Genomic DNA, 25,208 nt, shown 5'->3' with positions numbered 1-25,208 from the left:
GGGAGTCAGGCTCTGGGTTGGCAGAGGCAAGGTGGGGGGGGCATGGCTTCACCTCCCAAAGCTCGGAGCCCGGCTGGAGTCATCTAGCTACACCTCATTCTCAGCTGCCTGGCTGGCTGAAGTGGGAGGGGGGGATGAAACCCACGCTGGGGAACCATGCCGCCTCCTCCGTCTTGGGAGGAAAGGGAGAGAAGCCTACACCATGGCTTGGCTCCACCCCCAGAACCAAGAGCCATGCCCCCTCCTCAACCTCTGGGCTGGCTAAAGGGGTGGGGGGGAAGCCTGCAGCAAGGGGTCTTGGCTCTGTCCCCCAGAGCTGGGAGTGAGGCTGGAGTCCCCTAGCTATCCCCTTTTCAGCCTCTGGACTGGCTGAGGTGGGGGCAGCGGGGATGGGAGGAAGCTGGCACTGGGGGTTGGCTCCTCCCCCAGAGCCAGGAGTTATGAGCTACACCCCTTCCTCAGTCTCTGGGCTGGCTGAGGGGTGGGGGGAAGAGAAGCCTGCATCAGGGCTTGGTTCCACCCCACAAAGTCAGAAGTAGGGCTGGAATCCTGTAGCCATACCCCCTTCTCAAGCCTCCTGGCTGACTGAGAACATGACAAGGCTCCCAGCTCTGGGGGCAGAGCCAAGCCCTGCTGAGGGCTTCTCCCCACAACTCCGTCCCTCAGCCAAACCTGAGGCTGAGAATGGGGAATGGCTAGGAGAGTTCAGTCCTGCTTTGGCTCCCTATGCATTGGGCTGCTCCTGGCTTGGGATGCGGTGCCAAGCTGAAGGGGTGGGTTTCTCCCTGCAGCCCTTGCTCAGCCAGCCGAGAGGCTGATGGGGGGCATTGCTGGGGGAATCAGGCAGCTCCAGCTCTCTGCAGTGGCCAGCAGGCTGGAAGGCATGCTCTAGCACCCCTCAACTACTGATATGGGCCACTGCAGGGGTCTGGCTGCTTTTCCTGTTTGAAAAGTGAACATCAGTTCATCTGCTTATCAATTTCATCTATGCAGTTTAGAGAAACTTGCAGAGATTGAATTGATTGAGCCTTGGGCTTTTGGACTATCTGTACTTAACCACAGTGCTCCTGGGGTTCTGGCAGCAGTAAGCCCTGTGGCCATGGCCAGAGCTGGGGGCTCTCAAGTCTTGGAGGAGGGGACCTTCTACCCTCCTGTGGCATTTCAGTCCACACGCAGTCCCAGAGCTCTATAGTGCCACTTGGGGCTGAGGGAGTATTTCCTCTGTGGAGCACATAAAAGCAAGCATCTGCATCCGTGCCCCCCCCCCCCCCAAGAGTGGAAGGATGGAAGGGACAGGATGGAATGGTGGGGGAGGGCAGAGAACTGGAACACACAGGAGGCTCTGGTCTGGACAGGGACAGCTTTCCCACTCTGGTTCCTGGCCTCTGGGCTCTTAGGGAGACGCATTTCAAGCCCAGGGGCCAGTTGGGGGCATTGTCAGCTGGAGGTCTGTGAAGAGAAGCTGGGTTTCCCAGGCCCAATGCTGAAAGGATCAGGGATTTGCTCTAACTCACCCAGAGGAGAGACTATCTCTGGAGAGGATGGAGGAGTGCTCCTCACTGGGATGCCAGAGGACAGCATGGTGATCAGGTAACTGTATAAGTATTCATTCAGCCAGTAGAAGCGCTACCAGAAGCATCTTTTGTGATACACAATAGAAGTTCCTTCCAGACTAACCATTTTTGGTCCAGCAGAATATGCTTGAACGTTTGCTCACCAAATTCCACCAGTAGAAATGTAACGTTTGTACATTCTCTAATAGAACAAGATATTCAGAATAGTTGCTTTTTAATAGGGTAATGAACCAGTCATATGCTCAACTGGTTCTGAACAGATTATTTTGAATGTATGTGTGCCACATAGAATCATAGACTCAATGAGTCAGAAGGGACCTAGACAGATCATCTAGTCCGACCCCCTGCCATGGGCAGGAAGGAGCACCGGGGGCGGGAGGGGTCATAAGACCCCAGCCAGGTGCCTATCCAGTCTTCTCGATAGTTTTCAAAACCCAGAATGCATCTCAAAGTTTCACAAACACTCACGCCTTTAATACTTCAGCTAAAAATTGTTACTTATTAGTAATTCTGCCTAACAATCCTGAACCTGATTAGAAGAACCTTTTAAAATCTGTCTCCTCCCAATCTATTACATTATATATTAATTGCACAAAGTGCTGAGCGATACTAACCATCTCATCAAAACCGTTGGAACCAATTTAAATACTTTTTTTTTGGTGTCATTGAAAAGAAGGGAATGAAAAAGCAAAGATCAACTACGTAAGAACGCTCTCCTTATTTTTCTGGTAATGGCTGAAATTAAAAGTTTAAAATATTTAGGATTTATAATACTTCTTATCTTTATAGAATTGTAAAATTCAATAGAGTGTTTTTTTAGTGAATGGTTAGAGAGATCAAGGGTATGGGAATACAGCTAACAGTAACACATACTAGTAGAAGATAGAATCCAGCTTTTAATAATTAAAAATACCCTGTTTGCTTTAAAGTAAAATTTCTATTTCATTAAAAATGCGGTCATGCCATTTTTATTCTGGACACAAAAACTGCATAACTTGATTGCCAGAGAGGACAATTCTGTGGTTATACTGATACTGCTTTATTCTAGGGCCACAGATGTTTATTTCATCTATATCTTAGGACATAAAACAAACATGGAAAAAATCCCCTACATTTCAAGAGTGTAAATACATCAACACCAGCTCAGAACAGAGTTTAAAATGCAAGCTTTGCCACACTGATTCCTAAAAATGCTAAGCAAGGATTCACAGCAGTTGAAGTATAATCCTGTAAGATTGTCAGAGTGCTGTGGGACTTCTGACTTTGCTGTGAAAGTAAAGTAATTCATTCTCCTGCTCATCAGGCACTGCTATTTCCTAACTTTTAAAGAACTTTATATCTGTTTGCATTCCATGAAAGTAAGAGTTGTAGGTACAGATCATAGGGACATTACAGCTTGCTTTAATTTTCTTTGTTTCTTTAAAGGTTTCACTGCAGATTTTCTTCAAAGCACATCATGGCTGGACAGCTGTGACTGTTTCCCTTCTATATTTTCCTAATCCCTTACTCTCTACTTGTACCCACAATTAAATAGAATAATCAATAAACCAGGGGACAAAGCTATACCAGTTCTTTTCCACATTTAGTTGCTCATAAAAGTTCGCTCTCTGCCCTGAACTTCATCTGTTTGCATATTTCCATTTTAAACTCCTAAGGGAGTAACTATCTTGTTTGGATTTGTACAAAATTCAGCCCAATGAGACCCAGTCCCAGTGTGGGACACACCCATAATGCTTGTGTATGTACATTGTGGACACATGACCATAATGTCATTGACCGTTATTATTTTTGCAGCTTGCTGTCAATTTGTTAAACAATCATGACAGTTGCTGATCACTGAAAGACCTAACATCAACTCTTAGTGAAGATTCTCAGTAATTAAAGTCTCTACCTTCTGTCCAAAATAATAAAATTTTTATATTAAAAAGCTATTGTGCGTTGTCTGGTACTTTTTTACCGCATGTATTCAGCTATCACAAATCAATGCATACCTCTGACTATAATATATCAATTGCTGATAACTATTTGGGTATCAGGAACTGAATGACTGGACTTCATCTTTAAAGAGATCTTCAGTATAATATAAGAATTCATCCCAATGTTTTCAAAACAAGGTCTTATACCAATTAACCTATCTAGGAGCTACCTATATTTAATTTCTTTTAAACATTTGCAGTTTCTTTCTTGAGGCTATTTTTTATAAAATGGAATGAATCTAAGACCATGCACAAAGATGGAGGAACAGTTGTTGTTAAAAACACTGATTTATTCTCTTACTGGTTACGCCGGGAATCCCTTGCAACCATCTGATGCAATTAAACCTGTCTCCACCTCTGGTCTGCTCATTGACATGTTGCATACTGTCTAAATCCAAGTCTGTGAATGCTCTGCAGCAGGAATTCCTGTTTACTTGTTTGCATAGCATATAACGTAACAGAGCCTTGATTGCTACTGAGGTCCCTTGGTGGTACATGAGTAGAAAACAAAATGACAGATATTCACTGAACATTTTGAGTATGCTAACCTAGATTTTGTATGCTAGGAATATCAGGTTCTTTGAAACATCTCAATACACAAAAAGAAATCAAATATCTATATATTTAGTTTATAATATCTAGTTTCAAAACTCCAGTAAGATTGAAATAGTGTGTGAGCTAATATACCTTTCAAAAGCAATTGTACACACAAGCCTAAGTTTAATTTCTTCCCCCACCCACTCCTTTTCATCTATTTTGTTCTGAATTATCTTATAATTCTATTCATAAAGTACTCTAGTTATGTTACAATTATGTACAGGAATACACACCTCTGGAAATAAAAAATAAATAAAAAATCCAAAGCTAAAAATGCTTGTATCCACAAACACGAATAATTATTACAGATGTTTTGGGTATCCTCTTCTGCCTTTCATTTTCTTTTCTTTTTTTTTTGTTATTAAGAGCAAACTGCAAAATCACATTTGGTCAATATCTTTACACTTTTGAGTAATTGTGTAACATGGAAAGATACAGATGTCAGGTTTGTGCATTGTTATGCTACTAACCTGACGACCAACAGAAGAACATTACAAGTAAGGCTGTGCCCCTAAAGACTTTAAGCATGGAAGTCAAATCCATTCACCCCATCACAGTATCTGAACAGCATTTTGGCCTGGTGTGAGGGAAAAAATGAAATACTGGTAACTAAAAACTGGCCAGTACTTCATATAGCAGTGTCTGCACATCACATGCTACATAACACATATAAAAGAATCCCTGCCTCATCTGTAAACTGGCTTTTCAGGGAGCATATGTACATCAATGCAGAATATTATTGGGTTGTCAGACTCATTTTCAGATAAGCATATGCATTTTTCTCTTCTTAAACCAAGCCTTCACAGCCAGATGGGCATCTAAAACCCTAGAGATTATTGCAAAGTTGTAGACAGAGCTGAAATACAAGAGACAGAAGGAAGGAATGCTCCCAATCTCTTGTATTACAAGGAGACCAATTTTCTAAAATGACAAAATCATCCTATTTGCATTCAAGTTTTCATGCATCAATGAGTGAAACTACTGTAATATGTGATAGGGGGAAAAGTGAGAGGAAAACAGAAGTCAGCAAGGACCAGATATCCATATTTCTTTGAAGGACTGCTATTCATTTACAGAAACACTAATTGTTCATTTATGTCTACAATGCAGAGAAAATATGAAAATCCAAAGAAGGGCTCTTGGAGAAAGCTATGATGATTTTCACCCTTTTTGGGGGAGAGTGAAAGATTAATATAATTCCCACTGCTTCCAAATAGATCTCACAGGACCCCCTCTCTCAAGCACTTTACTGGTCTGCTTTGTATGCTGCTCTAAGGTTCAGAACCTATGAAAAACAGGATGGCATAGATAGATCTTCTGTAGGCAGCTTCTGCTACTGGCATTTAATTGAGATTAGACTCATGGAAATGGGAATGTGGAGTCAATATACTGCATTTACTTGCATATCACACACACAGTCCCCTTCCTCCCCCACTACATAATCAGCCTGCAAATAGGGCACGAGTCTTAAAAAAAAGAAGATGATTTCTGTTTCATAATGAAAGCATGGAGATATAACATAATGGTAATGGCTGCTGGGGGCTCTGCTTCTGTTCCAGTTGTGGACGAGGGGAAATTTTTAGAAGCAAAGTTAGTTTTAACCCCTTCACAGCTGCTGCCAAATTGGTGATAGCTTTTGGCTGTAGCAGCAGCTTTAACAGTTAAAACTGTAGATTTGGCAGAGCAGACAGGCAGAAGAGTGCACTCAGTTTACTCTGCTCCTGTAGTCAACAGTCAAATATAGAAAAAATATTTTCTTCTTCATTCTCTTCCCTAAACAAGGTGCATGTTCTATTTGGAAGCATATAATATGCAAGAAAATATGAAAAGTCATGGGATTTAGGGGCACAAAGTATAGAAGTCCTGCACGACAGTTACATGTGTGTCAAGGTTTTATACTTAGAAGAAAGAAGCACAAAGTGGGCTACTTCAAGACATTTTGCATTTGTGGTCTGAAGTTGGTGTCCACTTCTCATTCTCCTCAACACTCTAAGACTATTCTCCCGAGTCGGTACAGCAGGATTATAAAACAAAAACCAAAATATACAAAAAGAACAACCTCTCTCCTTTCCTCAACGTAGTTCATTCAGTTGGTCTTTCTATTTGCTTGTCTAGATGGAATGACACAAAAGTGCATTTTAGGTGTCCTAGATACTAAACATTTTGCATTTGTACCTTATACCTCCCATCATTTATTAGGATCCTTCCTCCCTTTACATAAACTATACAGAACATCATATTTACAGACACATCTCCTTCATACTACTCAAGAAAGTGCAGTCTTAAGCTTTCCATCAGCTTGCACTGACACACCGAATTTAACACGCCAAATTGAGTTACTGGTGGTTTTTCTAACTCTACGATTCCAATTGTGGCAATGATATCTGTAATTTAGCAGGTACATTTATAAGCCCCCTTAGCTAATATTGTTTAGAATCAACTAACAGATCACTTCCTTATATTTTGGTCATGGTTTACACATTGCATTAATATTTACTTCCTTCATTCCTCTGCGCTCTAGTAAGAAAATCTTCCTGAACTGTATAGTAAATAATACTGTTTTAATAGTATAGTATCACTTATGTGTCACAGCAACAAGTCAGCAGTACTGCAAGAACATAAAAAAGATTTTCCAAGCTATATAGAACTTAATTAAGCATACAAAACATTCCTTCTCATGCTCCATGATATATTAAAAGAGTACATCATTTTATGAAAGAAAAGAACGACAAAAATTAATCCACCTTGAGCATTTCTGTCATGCATGCCATTACACTATATATAAATATAGAATTTGTTCTGGATCAATCCTTAGAGTCACTGATGACGTAGTAATCAGAATTTAAGCCATTCTATCATGGGTCAAAAACAGGCAAAATACATCCAACAATGCTTTTGAGAAAAGATTATTAAAAAGGTACAGCAAATATAGAATTAAGCTCTAAAACTTTTATTCTACTCAATTTTTACTTACCATTATTACAATTAAACAAGATGTTAACTTAGAAAAAGTTTTCAATCCTATTTTCCTATACAAAGCAACACAAAATCATTAGACAAAACTTGGCTCATCAAATTATATACCGCAACAGGCTGAAGTGGTCTAAAAAAGAAGACTATTTCATAGCAACATTATGCAAGAGGAAATAAGAAGGAAATGTCAGCATAATGCTATTCCATAGTTATCAATCAGAAAAAAAAGAAAAATTGCAATTATTTTTGAAAGCTTATCTTTACTGTTACACAGCTGGCTAAGTAACATGCCAGGATGCTCCAATACTATTTTTTTTTCCTCTTGGGGTATTGAAATATTTTCATCTAAAAAGTTCTTAAACTAACAGCTAAGTAAGCCTGCTTCTGTAGTCTACTACTGTTTCTAAGGTAGCCACTGACATATTCCCAAAACACAGAACATCTCCTTGGTGAGGGTGGGCCCCCTCAACCAACCAACCAGTGGGGGCACTGCCTCCTCGGCCAATCAGCAGCAAGGAGCAGGGCCACCAGAAAAGGCCACCTCCCTCCCTTCTTCCCTGGCTGGGAACCCTGCTCTTCCTGGCTGTGCACTGGCCTACCTCTATGAACAGCCAATAGAATCACAGGGACAAATGACTGACTTGTATTTCCACCAATGAACTCAAAAACAACACTTTTTGCAGGCTCTTCTTCATTTAGAAACAGACAGGGGATAAAGGGTTTAAAAACAGGGCAGCCTGGTATAAAACAAGTCCAATGCCCACCCTATTTCCCTTACCTACCACACAGAACTATGCCTGAATTGCTACCTTTGCTTTCTTCCCACCAGTGTTTCTGGCACTACACATATTCTATGTAATAATAGGTAGGGAATAAAGAAAACACAGAAGTTTCATGATTTAAAACCATTCCTTTTTTCCAATTATTGAGCGACTAAAAAATAACCATTGCACATGCCATCAGTTAGTATACTAGGAGATATTCAAAGTCCCGAGAGCAGAGTAAAAGAGAATGCAAGTGAGCCTACTATTTCAAGATAGAGCTTAGTATATGACATACTCGCATTTAACCACCATAAAACAGCCAAACCAGAATGATTATGCAAAACAGTATTTTTACTTCATAGACTGTAAGGCTGGAAGGAACCTCAGGAGATCATCAGGTCCAGCAGAAAGGTAACTGGGGGTCAGGTGACCCCAGCAAGGTGACGGTCTATGTTCTTCTTGAAGATTTCCAGGGTAGGTGAGTTTGCACCACCTCTGGAGGGAGCTTATTCCACAGTCTGGATATCCTGACTGTGAAGAAGTTTTTTTCCTAATGTTGAGTCTGAATCAGTCTTCCAGTAGTTTGTTGCCATTACTCCTGGTTTTCCCCAAGGGTGCCTCTGTGAACAGCTGCTCACTGAGCCCTTCATGTACTCTCCTAGTGTAATGGTAAGCTGCTACCAGGTCCCCCCTTGGCCTTCTTTTCTTCAGGCTGAAGAGTCCCAAATCCCTCAGTTTTATGGCTTCCCATGTAAGGCTCTGATCATACAGGTGGCTCTTCTCCAGACTCTCTCAAGCATGTCCTTGTTAAACTGTGGTGCCCAGAACTGGATGCAGTACTCCAGCTTCAGTCTCACCAGTGCAGAGTAAAGCAGAAGAATCACCTCCTTGATTTTGCTGGAGATGCATCGATTGATGCATGCCAGAGTATTATTTGCCATACTGCATGGCTGATAGCTATAACATCACACTGCAGCTCATATTCATACTGTGCTCTACTATTACTCCCAGGTCCCTTTCATTAGTGGTGCTAGTCAGTTTAGTGCTGCCAAGCCTGTAGGTATGTTGGGGGTTGCGCGTCCTGAGGTGGAGCATTTTACATTTCTTGACGTTGAACTTTATCAGATTCCGATCCACCCAACATGCTAGCCTGTCTAGGTCTGCCTGTATCTGTAGCTTATTGTCAAGCATGACCACGCTTCCCCATAACTTGGTGTTGCCCATGAACTTGGCCAGTGAGCTCTTCACCCAACATCATTAATAAAGATGCTAAAAAGTACTGGACCAAGCACCAACCCCTGTGGGACATTGCTGCCTACTTCTTGCCAGGATGACAGATCCATTCACTAGAACTCTCTGGGTCCTAATCTGCAGCCAGTTTCTCACCCACCTGGCTGTCTCAGAGTTAAGCCCACAATCATCCAATTTTCTTGTGAGGACATCATGGGATACTACATCAAAGGCCTTTTGGAAGTTTAGGTATACAATGTCAACCTACTCTTTCATGTTCAGGTGGTGAAGTTACCTGGTCACAGAAGGAGATGAGGTTGTTAAGGCAAGACCTGACTCCAATGAAGCCATGCTGGCTGTCATTCAGAATTTTACCTTCTGCAAGATTACTGCAGATAGACTCCTTGACAAACTTGTCTAGGATTCTCTCTAGGATGAAAGTTAGGCTGATTGGCCTATAGTTACCCAGGTCCTCCCTCCTGCCCTTCTTGTGGAAGGGAACAACACTGGCCCCGTTCCAGTCCTCAGGGACGTCTCCAAAGTGTCACAGATTGTGGAAGAGTTTCACCAGGGGTTCTGCAATGACTTTTGCCAGCTCCTTCAGCATTCTTGGATGAAGATCATACAGTCCTGCTGACTTGTATATGTCTAATTTTTTTTAACTGGTTAATTTAGTTAATGCTATTGGTTCCAGCACACACACAAAATTATTGAAGACCTGGAATTACTCTGCATTTCATTTTCCTATCCTACATTACCTTGTAACTTAAAGATACTGAAACAACATACAAAACTTTTGAATGAAACAAGGCATCTAAACTATTTAAGCTGCAAACGTCGATGCTCAAATTCAGGACCTTTCCAGATCATTTTATTTCATCACAAAGCATGTTGTACAAAAGACTTGTTTCTATGATTACTTACCCATGAAGTTGAGATAGCCCTCTCCTCCAAGTGCATGAGTAATGAGGCGAATCATTTTATGAAGCTGTATTCCACGATCAATAACTGGAGTAAGAGGGGAAAGCACACTCATATTTGTATACATCTCTGCATCCATCAGACGGAATGCCAATGTCTTATCACCAACAAGGGCCTGCACAAAGAAAAAAAAATCCTTCAAATGTAAAAAATGCTTCTGATTTACAATTATAAGAAAATGTTCTAGATCAAGTATAAATTGTATTACTAACTATAATGCACTATAAATCAAGCCATCTTTTACAAAATTCATAGAAAGTGTGATGAAAAAAAGATTTCTATGTAAAGCATCTGGAACCATGCTTACAAGAAATTAACAAGGTTTCTAATATATTGATTTTCCAGTGAAAATGACTGTATTTTGTTTGTATACAGCTAAAATATGATGGTTTTCAGCATTTTACCTGGAAAAAAGGGCTTAGAATTCTGTTCAAAATCAGCAGTTGTATAAAGGTATTACTTTTATTCAATTAGTCTAATTAAGTTTCCTCATTATATATGGTGTTCAACACTAGACATGTTTTGCCTGTTTCAGCTGAAGTTTTCTATTAGATTTATTTTGGAGACCATTCCAGCAAGATTTTCTGAGTAGTTGTAAGTGTCATGCGATTTATTCATTGACTGGCCATTTGAATTTGTAAGCCTTTTATAAAAACTTAATTGGGTGTTGAAAATATTGTCAAAAATGGAAATCTGATCTGTTTCAAAAACAATTCTCATTTATAAAACCAAAATGATTTTTTTTTTAAGTACAGATACTTTGTGTAAAGTTTTAGTTATAACACTGTAAATATTTTATCCATTTTTGTAGCATATGGAAAGGAAATCCTGTCGCCCAAACAAGAAGTTAAATCTACTGCAGCATTTACTTAATATTTATACAAGCAAGTAACCTATACTAGAATAAAAACTAAGTCAAAAGGAACTGTTCAAGTATTTGATTTAAGTGAAGAATAACATTTCAGGTCAGGTACAAATAAATATTTACAGACATAATATTTTGTGTTCCTTTTTTTCTATATACTATATTTGGTTGTAAGGAAAACCAACTACTCTTCAAAACAACCTGGTGTTTTGTGACAAAGATACAGTGGTTAACGTTTTATCAACACTATGGCTGAAGGCAAAAATAAAGAGATTATTTTCCCTGAGATGCACCAAAACCATCATGGAAATCTTCTGGTTGCAAGGAAAAGAATAGAGGCCTTGGCATAAGTGTCTCCACTTGTATACATCTTCCAATATACAAAGATAGGAACAACATGTTTTTGCTATAAATGTGTAACTGCAATAATAAAAACACGCATTTAATCTGGTCTAAAACAGTCTTGCAGGGTCAGATGTCATGTTTTTGCCAATATAAACAGGAAAACACAAAGAGTTTAACAACAGTAACTCAGAGTAACTGGTATTTGTTAACATAAGGAATAACAATCAGTGTCAACAGTCAAAAGTAACTGATAACCTCTAAAAACCATGCTAGTTAAAAACTTGTTAACCAATGAATGTGAAATGTATCAAATTCTTAACTTAGTGGGGGGCAGGGGGGAGGGAAAGTGGTCTTCAAGACCAACCCATTTCATTAATATATGCTCAATCAAAGTTGTCATTACTGACTGTTTATCGGTGATTGGGAACCTATGGAGCATTAGGGGAACGAAGGACCTGAAGAATTGAACACACGGCAAGAACTCAAAGATCCTGGGGCACAAGAGTTTTTGTTCTCATTTACTGATCTGAATGCTAGTTAAACTTGTTAACTCTTTAATACTGAACTGTTGAGAAGAGACAGACATACTCGCTCTTAATTCCAGGGTCTGGCAAAGTAAGCTCCTTGGGCGCATCCAGACAAGCATGCACATGCTTTTTGCACCATCTCAAACCCCCTTTGAGATGGGGCAAAAGGCATGTGAGGGAACGAAAAAAATGTTCCCCATGCTGCAAACTTGCCGCACAGAAAGAAAATTAGACCTCTTGTTATCTAGGAGTCTAAAAAAACTGAAGGCTAAAAAAAAAAGTGGGGCAGGACATGATTCTAGATTGTGCCCTGAGGCAACCAGAGGCTGGGTCCTTCAGGGAGACACTCTGGCTGCCAGAGCGTCTCTGTGGTTGGCCCCTTGCCCTGGTGCTGGTAAGGGATTGGGGGGTGCTGGAAAAATGGAGAGGGGACCATGGGAAGACCCCCACTGGCCCACCTGACACCCCCTATCACTTCCCTGCCTTGCCTCACCCCCTGCCAACCCCCCAAACCCTGCCCTTCCCCTCGCCAGCCCCGCAATCACTTCCCTGTCCAGCCCCTCCCCCCTGCTAGCCCCCCAGACCTTCCCATCACTTCCCTCCCTGGCCCCTTTCCCTGCCAGCCCCCCAGATACCCCTCATCACTTCCCTGCCCAGCCGCTACCAGCACTCCAGCACCCCCAAAACCCTGCCCAGCACCATCCACCCCGATTCCTTCCCCCCCCAACCCATACTTAAAAAAACAAAACCAAACCCCAACCCTGGCACTTACTGGCAGCTCCAGCTGCCATCTGGCTGACTGGAGCCCCACCTACACAGTGCGGGGCAGAGGGACAGCCCCAGCGCAGCAGCTCCAGCCTGGGCCCTTCTGTCCCCCACTGCCCTGTGATGCCTGGCCAGGGGCTCTGCCAGGAGGCCCCGGAGCCCCCCCACCCCCTGCTTCTAAGATAAGTATAGGCTTTTTTCCCCATTTTTTTTTCTGTTTTTTTTTTTTTTAAAGTGATGGTACCTGGGGTTGTGCAGACAGCCATGGGGCCTTGGGGTGCAAGTGAGGGGGTGGGGCTGGATGGGGCAGCCATTAAGGGGGTCTCAGGGCAGCCATTGGGGGGCTGCAGCAGCTGGTGGGGGATGGGGCCAGGTGGAGCAAATCGGGGGCTGGGGTGAGGCACGTAGGCCTTGCAGGGTGGGGGGTGGTAGCCCCTGCAGGGGCCATTTGACCCCTGTTGGGCTTTAGCTCTTGCGTGGAGGCCGACCTCCTGTTGGGGAGCCGTAATCCCTGTGGGAGGGCAGCAAAATATATATCCATGTATTCATGAAACATGTATTTAGAGTTCACTATTATTATGATAAAAGACACGCTTTAACACTAGTTATATGAATAAAACATTGTACAACTGATCGCTGTCTCTCACCCTTTCTCTCTTTATAGTGGTCTTTTGTTTTACTTGTGGAGGAACATGGATTTGGGGGTACTCTACTGAGTGACTTTGGGATTTTTTTTTTTTTTATCAGGAATTTTTCAGTTGTGCAATAGAGAGCACCAGAATTCCTACTAGCACCCTGCCTGCTCAGAGCTGGCACCTTGTACCCAGCTAGCTATGGGTGACCTCCTGGCCAGCTGGACAGGCTTTGACAGTTCAAAGTAGGCCACCACGCTGGGAACATCTTCCAGGCAACAGCTGCCCATATGGGCAGGGGCACATGTGGCAGTAATTCTGCACAGAAGGCAACCCTGCAACCACAGCCAACTGGCAGCTGGCCCAGAGGGGCAGATGCCTCTACTGGCTATGCAGCCCCCATCTACCAGCACTGCCAGACCCCTACAGTGGGTAGTGGGTGAAGGGAATTCTCAGGGCTGCTTCAGCAGTCCAGCTGGCACAAAAGGTAGTGTCCCCAGATGCCAATTTGCTGAGCCCCAGAAGTTCCTGAGAGCTAGTAGTCCTGAGCTGCTTGCCAGGGTGGCTTTTTATACTGTTGGGGATAGCACAGGTGCTGGCCCCAGGCTCTCACTCCCCCTGGCTGCAGATCTGAGAGGAACCAGGCAGGGTTATTTTGCCCTGAGTGGCGCAATTGGCTCCACAACAAAGCGCATTTCCAAGCACGTGTGCCGAGGCAAAAAGCCCCGACTCAAATTTACACTGCTTCTATCTGAGCTGCTGCAAGCGCACATGTTCGCATGTGTGGACGCACCCTCTCTGTCTTAAATTTGGAGAGGGCTTTCCTTAATTGAACAATAATCGTTTTCAGGTTGCATAGTACAGTAAAGGAGAAGTCATAATAATGGCAAAATACTTTAAAAAAGCTGCTGAAAACCATACAATAGTAAGTGCAGTGGAAACACTTCTGAACCTTTATAAGACCGCTTCATCTGCCTGTTAAGCAGAGCATTACTTCCATTTTAGAGATATAAAAATTAACTAGTACAGAAATTAAGCAATTTGACCCAGATCTCAAGTGGTAAAACTCTGGCTTCATAAAAAAACAAAGTTCTGCCAGTGACTTCAAATAACCAACATTTCTTGCACGGCAGCTTCATGGCAGAGTCAGAACTCTCATGCTATGTCCAGTAAACCAAATATCTATTTTACCGGCCACAGAAAACAGCTGGATTTGTAGGGAACTCTGATGCTATATATTAAATGATGACATTCTGAACGCTTCAAAACCTGACTCCAGCATTTGCCACTTGTATACTGGATCTTTATGCCCAGGAAAGAAAATAGGGTTTCCTTTTCATCAAGAACAAAGCCTTATTCCATAAAAGAGGTTATTCTGCAGGAAAGCTTAACTGGAATAAGACTTTCTATTAATCTGTTAAAGAAAAGACTGCTCAATTTCTGCACAGGCACACTGTGCTAGTGTTTATAACCTATAGTGAACAGTAAATGCTATCTACCCGGCTTTATTTTTTCAGAAAGCTTTGAAACACACCTCCAAGTACTTTTACAAATATTGTTTGTATACTTACAAATAAGCATCGCCTCATGGCGGACTACCATGCTGATCACCTGATAGCAGACTACCACGCTTTGGGGTGCATGCTAAAGGAGATAGGGGCAGAGTTGGTTTTCTCTTCTATCCTACCAGTGAACGGATGTGGAAGACGGCATACAACATGCATCGTGGAAACCAACTGGCGGCTTCAGGAACAGTGTCTCGAGGCAGGCTTTGGCTTCCTCGACAATGACCGGCACATCACAACAAGAGACATGCTCGGATGGGATGGGTTCCACCTTTCCCCTAAAGGTAAGCATGTGTTCTCTTCTAGGTTGGTGGATCTCCTCCAGCAGGCTTTAAACTAGGCTTATTGGGGGAAGGGAAAGACGAGGGCGGAGGAAACATTGGACTGCCAGACCAAGCAGCACCCACAAGTACAGCCCAGCCTAGGCCAACAAGTGGAACATATACACAGGTAAGCAACAGGGGCCAGAGTAATGCTGAAAGTAGGGGACCAGTGCACATATCCACAGGAGGCCTCAAATGCCTCTACACAAACGCTCGTAGTATGGGAAACAAGCAGGAGGAACTTACCCTCCTGCTAGCTGACACCAACCCAGACATAGTGGGGATCACTGAAACGTGGTGGGATCCAACGCAAGACCGGGCATGTGAATGTCAACGGCTATAGGCTGTACAGGAGGGACAGGATAGGAAGGAAAGGTGGTGTCGTGGCACTCTATACTAAGGAGAAATGCACATCCTTGTCAATTATCAAAGAATCAGGGGAGGGGCACTCTGAAGTGCTTTGGGTTAGAATACAAGACAGTCGAGGGGAAAGAGACTTAACGGTGGGGTCTACTACAGACCTCCCAACCAAGGGGAACAGCTAGACCAGGAATTATTAAGTCAGCTCATGGAGGTAGTTAAGTCAAAGGATGTGGTGGTCATGGGTGATCTGAACTTTCCAGACATCTTCTGGGAAGAGCAGTCAGCCAGGTCTGACCGCTCATGTAAGTTCCTAGCCAGAATGCAGGACCTCCATCTAATCCAGGAGATGCACAGCCCCACCAGGGGAGACACCTTGTTGGACCTGGTGCTGGCCATGGGTGATGATTTGGTGAGGGAGCTGGGGGTGCTCAACCACCTGGGTGACAGTGATCATCGCCTGCTGGAATTCATCACAAGAACTGCTGGATCCAGCACAAGGTGGCAAAGGCCTGCTGCAAGGCAGCAACCCTAGATTTCAGCAGCTCAGACTTCAATGAGCTAAGGAGAATAGTCGGGGAAGCACTGTGGTCCCGGAGGGGAAGGGAGCCAGGTGTCCAAGAAGAGTGGTCACTTCTTAAGGAGACGATCCTCCAAGCCCAAAGGGAGGTAATCCCAACACAGATCAAAGGAAGCAGGGGGGCACATAAGCCCCCATGGCTCACCAAAAGCATCAGGGAATGTCTCCTAGCTAAAAGGGAGGCGTACACCTAATGGAAGGGGGGGGCCATCACCAGGGAGGACTATACTGCAGTTCCTCGGGGATGCAGGGGGGCAGTCAGTGAGACCAATGCAGAGATGGAACTGGGACTAGCTTCCCGGATCAAGGACTACAAGAAGTCCTTTTTTTAAATACATAGGGGGCAAAAAGAAGGTTCTGGGTAACGTGAGGCCCCTGCAGAACATGCTAGGAAATTTGGTCGTTGCACCAGATGGCAAAGCCAACATATTTAATGATTTCTTTGCCTCCATTTTCCTGAGCAGGGACCGAAACAGTCACCCCCACTCTGGGCCACCCTTAATCCCAGGGGAGGCGCACTTAGGCCAAGAGTTAGTGAGGAACTAGTTAGGGTACTTCTGGAAGGACTGGATGTATTCAAATTAGCTGGTCCAGACAATCTCCACCCTAGAGTACTGAGGGAATTGGCTGAGGTCATTGCAGGACCGCAGAACAGCTTTACGAGCACTCGTGGTGCTCTGGTGTGGTGCCAATGGACTGGAAGAGGGCCAATGTGGTTCCCATCTTCAAAAAGGGGAGGAAGGAGGACCTGGGAAACTATAGGCCGGTTAGTCTTATCTCAATCCTGGGTAAGCTTTTTGAGAAAATTATTCTGGTGCATATCCACGAGGGGCCAGCAGGGAAGATTATGCTTAGGGGCAATCAACATGGGTTCATTAGCAGCAGGTCCTGTCAGACCAACCTGGTGGCCTTCTATGACCAGATCACCAAATCCTTAGATGCAGGGGTAGCAGTGGACTTGGATGAGGGGGCAAAAAGCACCCTGTTCAAATTGGCTGATGACACTAAGATGTGGGGGGATGTGGGCAGGCTAGAAGGGAGGAATAGGCTGCAATCGGACCTAGAGAGGTTACGGGGGTGGGCAGATGAGAACAGGATGGGATTCAACACCGATAAGTGCAAAGTGATGCACCTGGGAAGGAACAACTGGCACCATACCTACAGGTTGGGGAACTCCCTTCTCATCAGTACAGAGACAGAAAAGGATCTTGGAGTCATCATTGACTCCAAGATGAACATGGGCCGGCAGTGTGGGGATGCAGTCAGGAAGGCCAACCGCACCTTGTCATGCATCTACAGATGCATCTCAAGCGGGAACAAGGAGGTGATACTCCCCCTCTATGCGGCACTGGTCAGGCCGCAGCTGGAGTACTGTGTCCAGTGCTAGGCGCCGCACTTCAAGAGGGATGTGGACAACATGGAGAGGGTCCAGAAGAGGGCCATTTGCATGATCAGGGGGCAGCAGGGCAGGCCCTATGAGAGGCTATGGGACCTGAACCTGTTCAGCGTTCACAAGAGAAGGCTGAGGGGGGGATTTAGTTGCCTGTTACAAACTAGTCAGAGGGGACCAGCAGGCACTGGGGAATTCCCTGTTCCCCTGTGCACTAGCAGGAGTGACCAGGAATAAGTCACAAGCTGGCAGAGGGTAGGTTTAGGTTAGATATCAGAAGGCGGTACTTTACAGTCAGGGTGGCTAGGATCTGGAACCAACTTCCGAGAGAAGTGGTGCTGGCTCTTACCCTGGGGCTCTTTAAGAGGAGGCTAGATGTACACCTTGCTGGGGTCGTTTGAGCCCAGTACTCTTTCCTGCCATGGCAGGGGGTCGAACTCGATGATCTGCTCAGGTCCCTTCTGACCCTAGAAACTATGAAATAGCTTTAATTGTATCAATCAGTTTCTCACTTACACTCTAATTTTGAGTATTCATTTTCTTTTATACATTAAGTAATAAATACGCCAAGTTGAAAGGTAAACTAATATCTTTTCAATAAAGTCTTAAGGTAAGAACAGATGAGCAAAAACTTTTCTTGATGTTGAGAAAAGAAGGATCTTGTTTGTTTGTTTTTTTAAGGCTCCCATGAAATTGTGTTTCCAATTTCATTCAAAATAAAAATACTGTGGTATGATAGCAGCTAGAAGAGACTATAAGTTATTGCAAAATAAAGAGGAGTAAAAACTTTTAGCCTAATGTAGGGCCCCCCTTTTTTTTTTATTTTTTTTTTTACTACCTTTGTCGTCTTCCAATGAAGGTGGACTTTTTCCTTAATTTTTTCTTCTGGGTACTCAGAAAATTAAGGCCCCCTAAGAAGCATTTTATCTGCTAAAAGAAGTTTCTGGATTACTTCTCTATTTTTTTTTCCAGAGTTCTTCCTTGATAACCTTAATAACGGAAACATTCTAGCCAACATGTTTAAGACTGCCTTAAATCAGTCAATCACATTTGTAGAAGTCAAAGCCATCAGTTTTGGCACTCCATTTCACTTATTTCACAGAAGCCTGGATTTTCAAAGCTGTTCAGCATGGTTCCTTTACAGGTTAATAATAAGTTTTCCATCCTAGGAATTCAAAAAAAATCTTGACAATAATCAGTGTTAGCACCAACCGACAAAGTATAGTAATTTCTCTTTTCTTATTAAAGAGATATTTTCAATACCTGGTCATGACTCTCTGCATATGCAATATATTTCTCTTCGTGCCTCCTGTTGGTCAGTGTATATACTATATTGCCCATATTCCAATCTTCATCTTTCAACTCTTTAATTATCTGTAAAAAATGAAACATAAAAAAAAAAAATTAAAAGGTCATTCAAACATTAGTTTTAACTGAACCATATTACATATGTTCTCATGGCATTTGGGGATTTAAAATTCCCCCTAAATTATAAAATTTTCATTATAATTCTTAGGCTTTTTAATTTTCTTTGAAGTGATGCAGTTCCTCTATTTGATATCTCAAATGGGATTTTGCTCCCCAAATTCTGTATTATACTTTAAAATCTCTAAACCTGTACTTTATAATTCTCTTCCATATCAGCTGCCAACTTTTGATTAATAACTGTGGTATGTCAATGTTATTTAAATTGATCTTTTCTGCTTTATAAGAACATCAAGGGATACTAGGCACCATTTCAATGGTTCTCTAAGCATAACGACTTCAGTGTTAAAAACCTCTCTTTTGTTTCGTAATGCTTTATAAGCCTCCTTTGATTATTTGTGTTTAAATTTAACCTCGGAAGAAAAACCTATTTCTGAAGAATTAAATTAAAAAAGAATGGCACTAATACAACTGGGGAGTTTAACATGACACCATGAAGTTAAACATTTTAGCAACTGCCTTTCATGCACCCTAGAAAGTGCTGGCAATAAGTTAGCATAAATACTTCAGCAATTTTTTAGGTTGGTGACCTTTAGCTCTAGTTCATGGAATACCATGATACTATGCTCAACATCCAAGTTAGGCATCTTAAGAAGGCTTAAACATTTGTGTGGAAGGAACAAAACTGGTTGTACAATTTGCACATCAATCCTTGCTTCTTCTGAATAAGAGGGTTTCTATAGGTTTTGTATACTACAGGTTTCAAATCCATACCTGCATTACAGTCATTCATAAACTGTAGTTTTGCCTCTACCAGTCCCCATACTTCCATTCCATGTATTCACAGCACACCATTATATGAGCAACCCTAACTTGGAAGTCATTAGCAGAAAAGTCACAACATGGAATAGGGCAGACTAGGCTTAAAAGTAGCATGTGTCATATGATCCCTAACACCTTCCACTTATTGATGGGGGGGGAGGGAGATGATGTATGATAAAAATAATGTGGATAACCTTCAAGTACAGTTTGGAATGCAAATAAAAATATCAAACAGAAGGGATGTATCACCAATTCAACTATTAGCAGCATTTGTAAAATGCATGCAATCAACATTCATATTCATCACTATTTGGACCCCCAAAGTACCTTACTGAACATTTTAACAGACTCTCTATTTTCAAAGAATAGCCTTGGTTCTTACTTTTCCCTCCTACTTAACTTTCTTGAGTCAATAGGAGACAAGAGAAAGAAAGCCTTAAACAGTCCTTGCTAGCTCCAGCTCTTACTTCCCACTGCAAGGATATGTAGGTATTCTCAAGGCTATGCAGGCATCTGGCAAGGGAGTTAGGTACTTCAATTTAGCTGAAGATCTCCTCCATACTTCCAAAACTTCACAATATCATTTTGGGATCACTGGTTAATTCATTTTCAATGTGAAAGGATGGGAGGAACCAACAGGTTTGAAATTGTTTGTGTACTTCAGGACTTGCCCATCTTTTGAGAGTGAAGAAACTAAGGATAATGTAATTCCCATTTTATTTTCCTTTAAGCTACTCTCTGCTGTTATTGAGGACATTAATGTTCCAATGAAATATTTATTACCTTTATTGCTTTCAGATTATCATGATATCATTGGGGATTTGCTTGTAATCTTATGTCTAATTGAAAGACATTCTCTGAAATGTCTCTGACAGCCTTTTGAGATCGCTTATTGTTTTATTCCTTTTCTTGCAATTCATTGTATTAAAGAGAGGTTGATTTAAATCCCTATCTTATAAGAGTTGGTGTTTATTTAGTACATTATTACTCTTGAGAACCACTTACAGCTTTTATTTTTCTTTTTATAAACTACATCCTACTGATGGCTGGTGTGTGGCCCATAGATTAAGTAGCTTTTTTTTTACTTTAAGCTATAATGTTTGATAAAATATATATATACTACATTCAATTTAGAGGATTCATTTTTACCAGATCATATTCACACATGCCAATCCCTCCCCTTACATACTTTATTTATTTATTTCACTGTACAACGATAACATTAAATTGTTGTACTACAGATTCTAAAAATATGATTCAGGATGAATCCAACCAAAATCTAGAAGCCCATAATTGACCAAAAAAAAAAAGGAAAAACCCAAATCAAGCAGAACACAGACTACCCATCATTCTCATTCTTATTCCAAGAGTCCCAAGCCTCTGAAAGAGGCAGATTGTTTTTTTCACCTGTATCCATTTATCTGGAATTGCCATGGCCATTCGATAATCAAATCCACCTCCTCCCTCTGCAACGGGACAGCAAAGAGCTGGCATTCCAGAAACTTCCTTGAAAAAAAATGTAGGAGAACATTATTTGATTGGCGGCAGCAAAAGTTCCTGGACATTTTCCGTAGTACAAAAACTTTCCCATACAAATGCTGTTTGCAGCAAACGCTCTAATGCAACTGACTTAATCCAAAGGTGCTCTAACATCATACTAGGAGTCTCTATATGCCAGCAGAAATTTTTGTTTACCTGTGAAAATGATGAAGAGCATCCCCACTAAATTTCCTAAGAATACTAATGTCAAGAAATATTTGTACCTAAGACGTGCACAAGATTTTTAATGTAAAAAAACTAAAACAAAACCAGTTTCTGCAAATATTTTTTAAGAAAACTAAAGCTAGCAATGTATTTTACTTGCATAAAAGATCACAGGTGCTTCTCCACTGAATTTGACCACCTCTACATACAACTGAACCAAATGCAGAACTCAAACAAAGCCTCCACTACAATTTAGGCCCTACTAGCAAGAGTCTAATGGGATGTAGTAGTGTAGAAAGTCTTGCATGAACTTCCTATGGTGAGAGGAATTTGTTATTTTAATTTTATATACACAAATGTATTTTATATGTACAGTTTGACCTTCTATGACAAAGCTTAAAATGGTATGGAGATATCCTTCCCCACTTAAAAACAACTAAATACATTTTCCTTCAGCTTTTGGGAGAAAAAGTGATGGCAGAAAACCAAATGTTTATCTTAAATACATGATGCAGTTTTGGTTATTGGCATGTATTCTCATGACTACACAAAACATTTTATCCTTGCTTTATATGTAAAGTCAAAAGTAATGCTTATGTCTTTCCAAACAGTATGGAACAAAGAACAGAGGGCAATCTAATGTATCAGGCCAGGGCCACAAATTTATTGGGAATCTCAAGACTTAATAATACATTGAGCCTAGAAATTACTAAAACACGCCTACGCAGAACACTAAGATCTGTTACTTTAAATAATCAGACAATTTTTTAATGATTATCCTACCATCTGTCACAGTCTAGACAAAACCTTTTCTCATGTGGGACTCATTCTGTGTCATTATGGGAAGCACACAATCATGCTAGCCATTTGTAGTTTTAAATTATATCAATAGTTCCTCTCTCCTAAATTTATTTCACCATGAGGCATGTGGATCAATTCCACATTTTGTACAGAGGTTCCCCCTAGACAGAAAAATGATGTATTGAAATTGAAGTAGTTTTCAATTTAAGCAGGATAAATTGAAGATACATCTTGTTAAAAAAGAGTCTTAAACTAGGTAATACAAGCAGGCTGAATTTAAAGTTTCATTGGTAGGAATAATGATAATCAGACTATAGCTCCCTAGATGATAAACCAATTTTATTTTAAATGAACTTGAAGATCAATATAACCATAAGTTTTATGCATCAAGTATATGCTTCTCCTCATCAGTTGCTATTTTTAATACCTGATATCATTAAGCTCTTAAGAGCACTTTGGCACATGTAGCTGTTGCCTATTAATTTGCCATATACAACAGATGAAATTAGCATTATTTGTCTTCTGAAGGCCAACATTTCAACATTAGATGTTATTTTGGATTATTTAAAAAAATGACCTGCACATTCCCCAGTTATTTATCAACTACGTGGCATTTTTAAAATAAAATGAATTAGGTCACTTATGCATCATTTAATAATATAATGCATTCACCAAGAAATCTTAAGAAAAATACTGTGTAGGATTTTCTTTTTATATACACAACAGTTCTATGAAACACCCCAACAGTCTATTCACAAAAGCTTACTGCTTTGGATTTTGATATTACTATTATTAATCCCACATGCCAACAATAATCCTTTGTACCCAAAACCAATTTGCACTGGCTTCAGCCAATTTCAATAATAAAACCTACTTATAGGCCTCAGGAAAAAAAAAGGTGCCTTTATATTAGCATAAACATTTAACAAAGCTCATAATATATAAGATTTATTACACAGAGGGATTGTCAAGTATGCATATATTTAATTACATTGGCTCATAATTCCTTGGAAGCTGTTACATCATGAACCTTCAATACCAAACAGTAGTGACATTTGTCCAACACAGTGCAAACAGACAATCAAGATACACCCAAACAAACAAACTTCATAAAAGCTAAATGACAACCCAAAGCTTATGTAAATTAAACACATCATGAATGTTTTATTTTTTCCTGAAGATGTTTTCATAAAGGAGAAGCCTGTCTACTAACAAGTATTTATTTACTTACACGTTTTGTTCAATAACTGAAATATGACTAATAATTAGCAGGGAGCATGAATTCTAGGACAGTAGTAAAGCACTGGAACAGGCTACCCAGAGAGGCTGTGAAATCTTCATCCTTGGAAGTTTTTAAGACCTGACTAAACAAAGCCTTGGCTGAGATGATCTAGTTGGGGACAGTCCTGCTTTGAGCAGTGGATTGGACTAGACGACCTCCTGAGGACCCTTCCAACCCTAACATTCTATGATTTTATGAATTCCAAACATACTTTATTAATGTTAAAGGATATGAAGTGGCAATTAAGAATAAAGTTTATTACTACTTATTCACTGATATTATAAGCAAACATGCACAGACTAAGTAACTAAAGTTCTTAAGTATTAGGAAAAGTTCCAATATTACCTCAGCTATGGTTAGACATCTGGGTTGCAAAAACTTGATCATGTGGTTGGCCAACATTAGATAAACCAGAGCATCTTCATCTACATGTAGACCAAAATATTCGTGGTAATCACCACTGAAAGATTCGCCTAATAAGATAAGAAGTTTAAAAGGTACCAAATTCAGAAAATTTTACTTACAAGTAGTTTTGATATATGCTATTTCACAGCACTACCAGCAATATTATTTTGCATTTTCAGTAATACATTTTATCACAACATATCAAGGAGTGAGCAAATTGACAATTTTAAAATGTTACAATATATAGTTCTGAACTACTCATTGATATTTTTCGGTATTTTACTTTTTCCACAATAGTATGATTGCAAGACAAAAAGACAGAGATGTATATTTATACACACACGTGCTTAGTAAGTTTACTTACCAATTCCATGATTGTGGTATATCATAGATGTAACACCATCAAAACGGAAGCCATCAAAGCTATACTCTTCTATCCATGATCTCAAGTTAGAGAGAAGGAACCTCAAAACTTCCCAGCTAAAATGACAGTTAGGTTATGAGCACAGGGCACGTTTCTGGTTGCAATGCATACTCTATCTAGTAAAAGAGCTGTATTCTATTTCAAGTAGACTACTGAATCAATATTTTTAACAACATTTGTTACTGACTTTGTATAGAAAGTTTCATTTTTATATATTGTAACGGAACATTCCTTTAGTCATTTGAAGATGGAACAAATTAGGCTTAAAATATTTTGAGATGACTAATCCAATGTGAACCTCCATTTAAACTGATTAATATATATATATATTAATACCTTACTATATATATATATATAATGTATTTTTACCTTACTAAATATGCTTGAAATCCAATGAAATAGGTTTTTAGTACAGGCGCACCAATACATTCGTCCCATATTAGATTGGCAATGATATAAGGAAAATTGACTGCATCAGCAGTTAGCATTTTTTGGCTGATGTGGGCCATAATGCCAACATGAATGCGCACAGATGCAACACAACATGCAGGTGGACAGGAGTGCAGCCTGGCAGCGTGGAGAGCAGCTGGGTCTGGCTGTCAAGTCTGTTGCGAGGGAAGGTGTGTGGGGGGGGCAGAGGCATTGGCTGCACAGCTGGGTCAGGACATGGGACAGAGCCACGAGCCTGTCATCAAGGAATGTTGAGGGGGGGGTGCAGCTCCTGCCACTGCATGCACCCTGGGAGGATATGGGGGGGCATATGTCCTTGGATCTATGTGTGGGATGCAGGCAGGCTGCCAGCGTGGGCTTGGGCTGGGGTCAGTGCTGGGCTCCTCTCCATGGGTGGTGGAGTTGGGGTGTGAGAGCCAGCAGCACTATTAGGGCCATGATGAATTTT

At 41.2% G+C, this 25,208-nt stretch overlaps 1 protein-coding gene across 2 annotated transcripts in view; it reads right to left on the bottom strand.

Annotated features, from left to right (window-relative positions):
• Positions 1–25,208, bottom strand: part of GBE1 (1,4-alpha-glucan branching enzyme 1) — a 313,525-nt gene that overhangs the window by 76,077 nt on the left and 212,240 nt on the right. For both annotated transcript variants that reach the window (XM_090059712.1, XM_090059722.1), the window contains exons 8-12: positions 24,251–24,366; positions 23,827–23,954; positions 21,102–21,200; positions 18,711–18,821; positions 10,039–10,210 (exon numbers count right to left, since the gene is read on the bottom strand). In XM_090059712.1, coding sequence (XP_089915838.1) covers positions 10,039–10,210; positions 18,711–18,821; positions 21,102–21,200; positions 23,827–23,954; positions 24,251–24,366 — 626 coding nt within the window. The remainder of the gene's footprint in view (positions 1–10,038; positions 10,211–18,710; positions 18,822–21,101; positions 21,201–23,826; positions 23,955–24,250; positions 24,367–25,208) is intronic.

Source organism: Crocodylus siamensis, chromosome 1 (assembly GCF_052110815.1).
Source record: "Crocodylus siamensis isolate JL-2025a chromosome 1, ASM5211081v1, whole genome shotgun sequence".
In the NCBI taxonomy this organism is placed as follows: Eukaryota; Metazoa; Chordata; order Crocodylia; family Crocodylidae; genus Crocodylus; species Crocodylus siamensis.
This window is presented reverse-complemented; position numbering and strand designations above follow the sequence as displayed.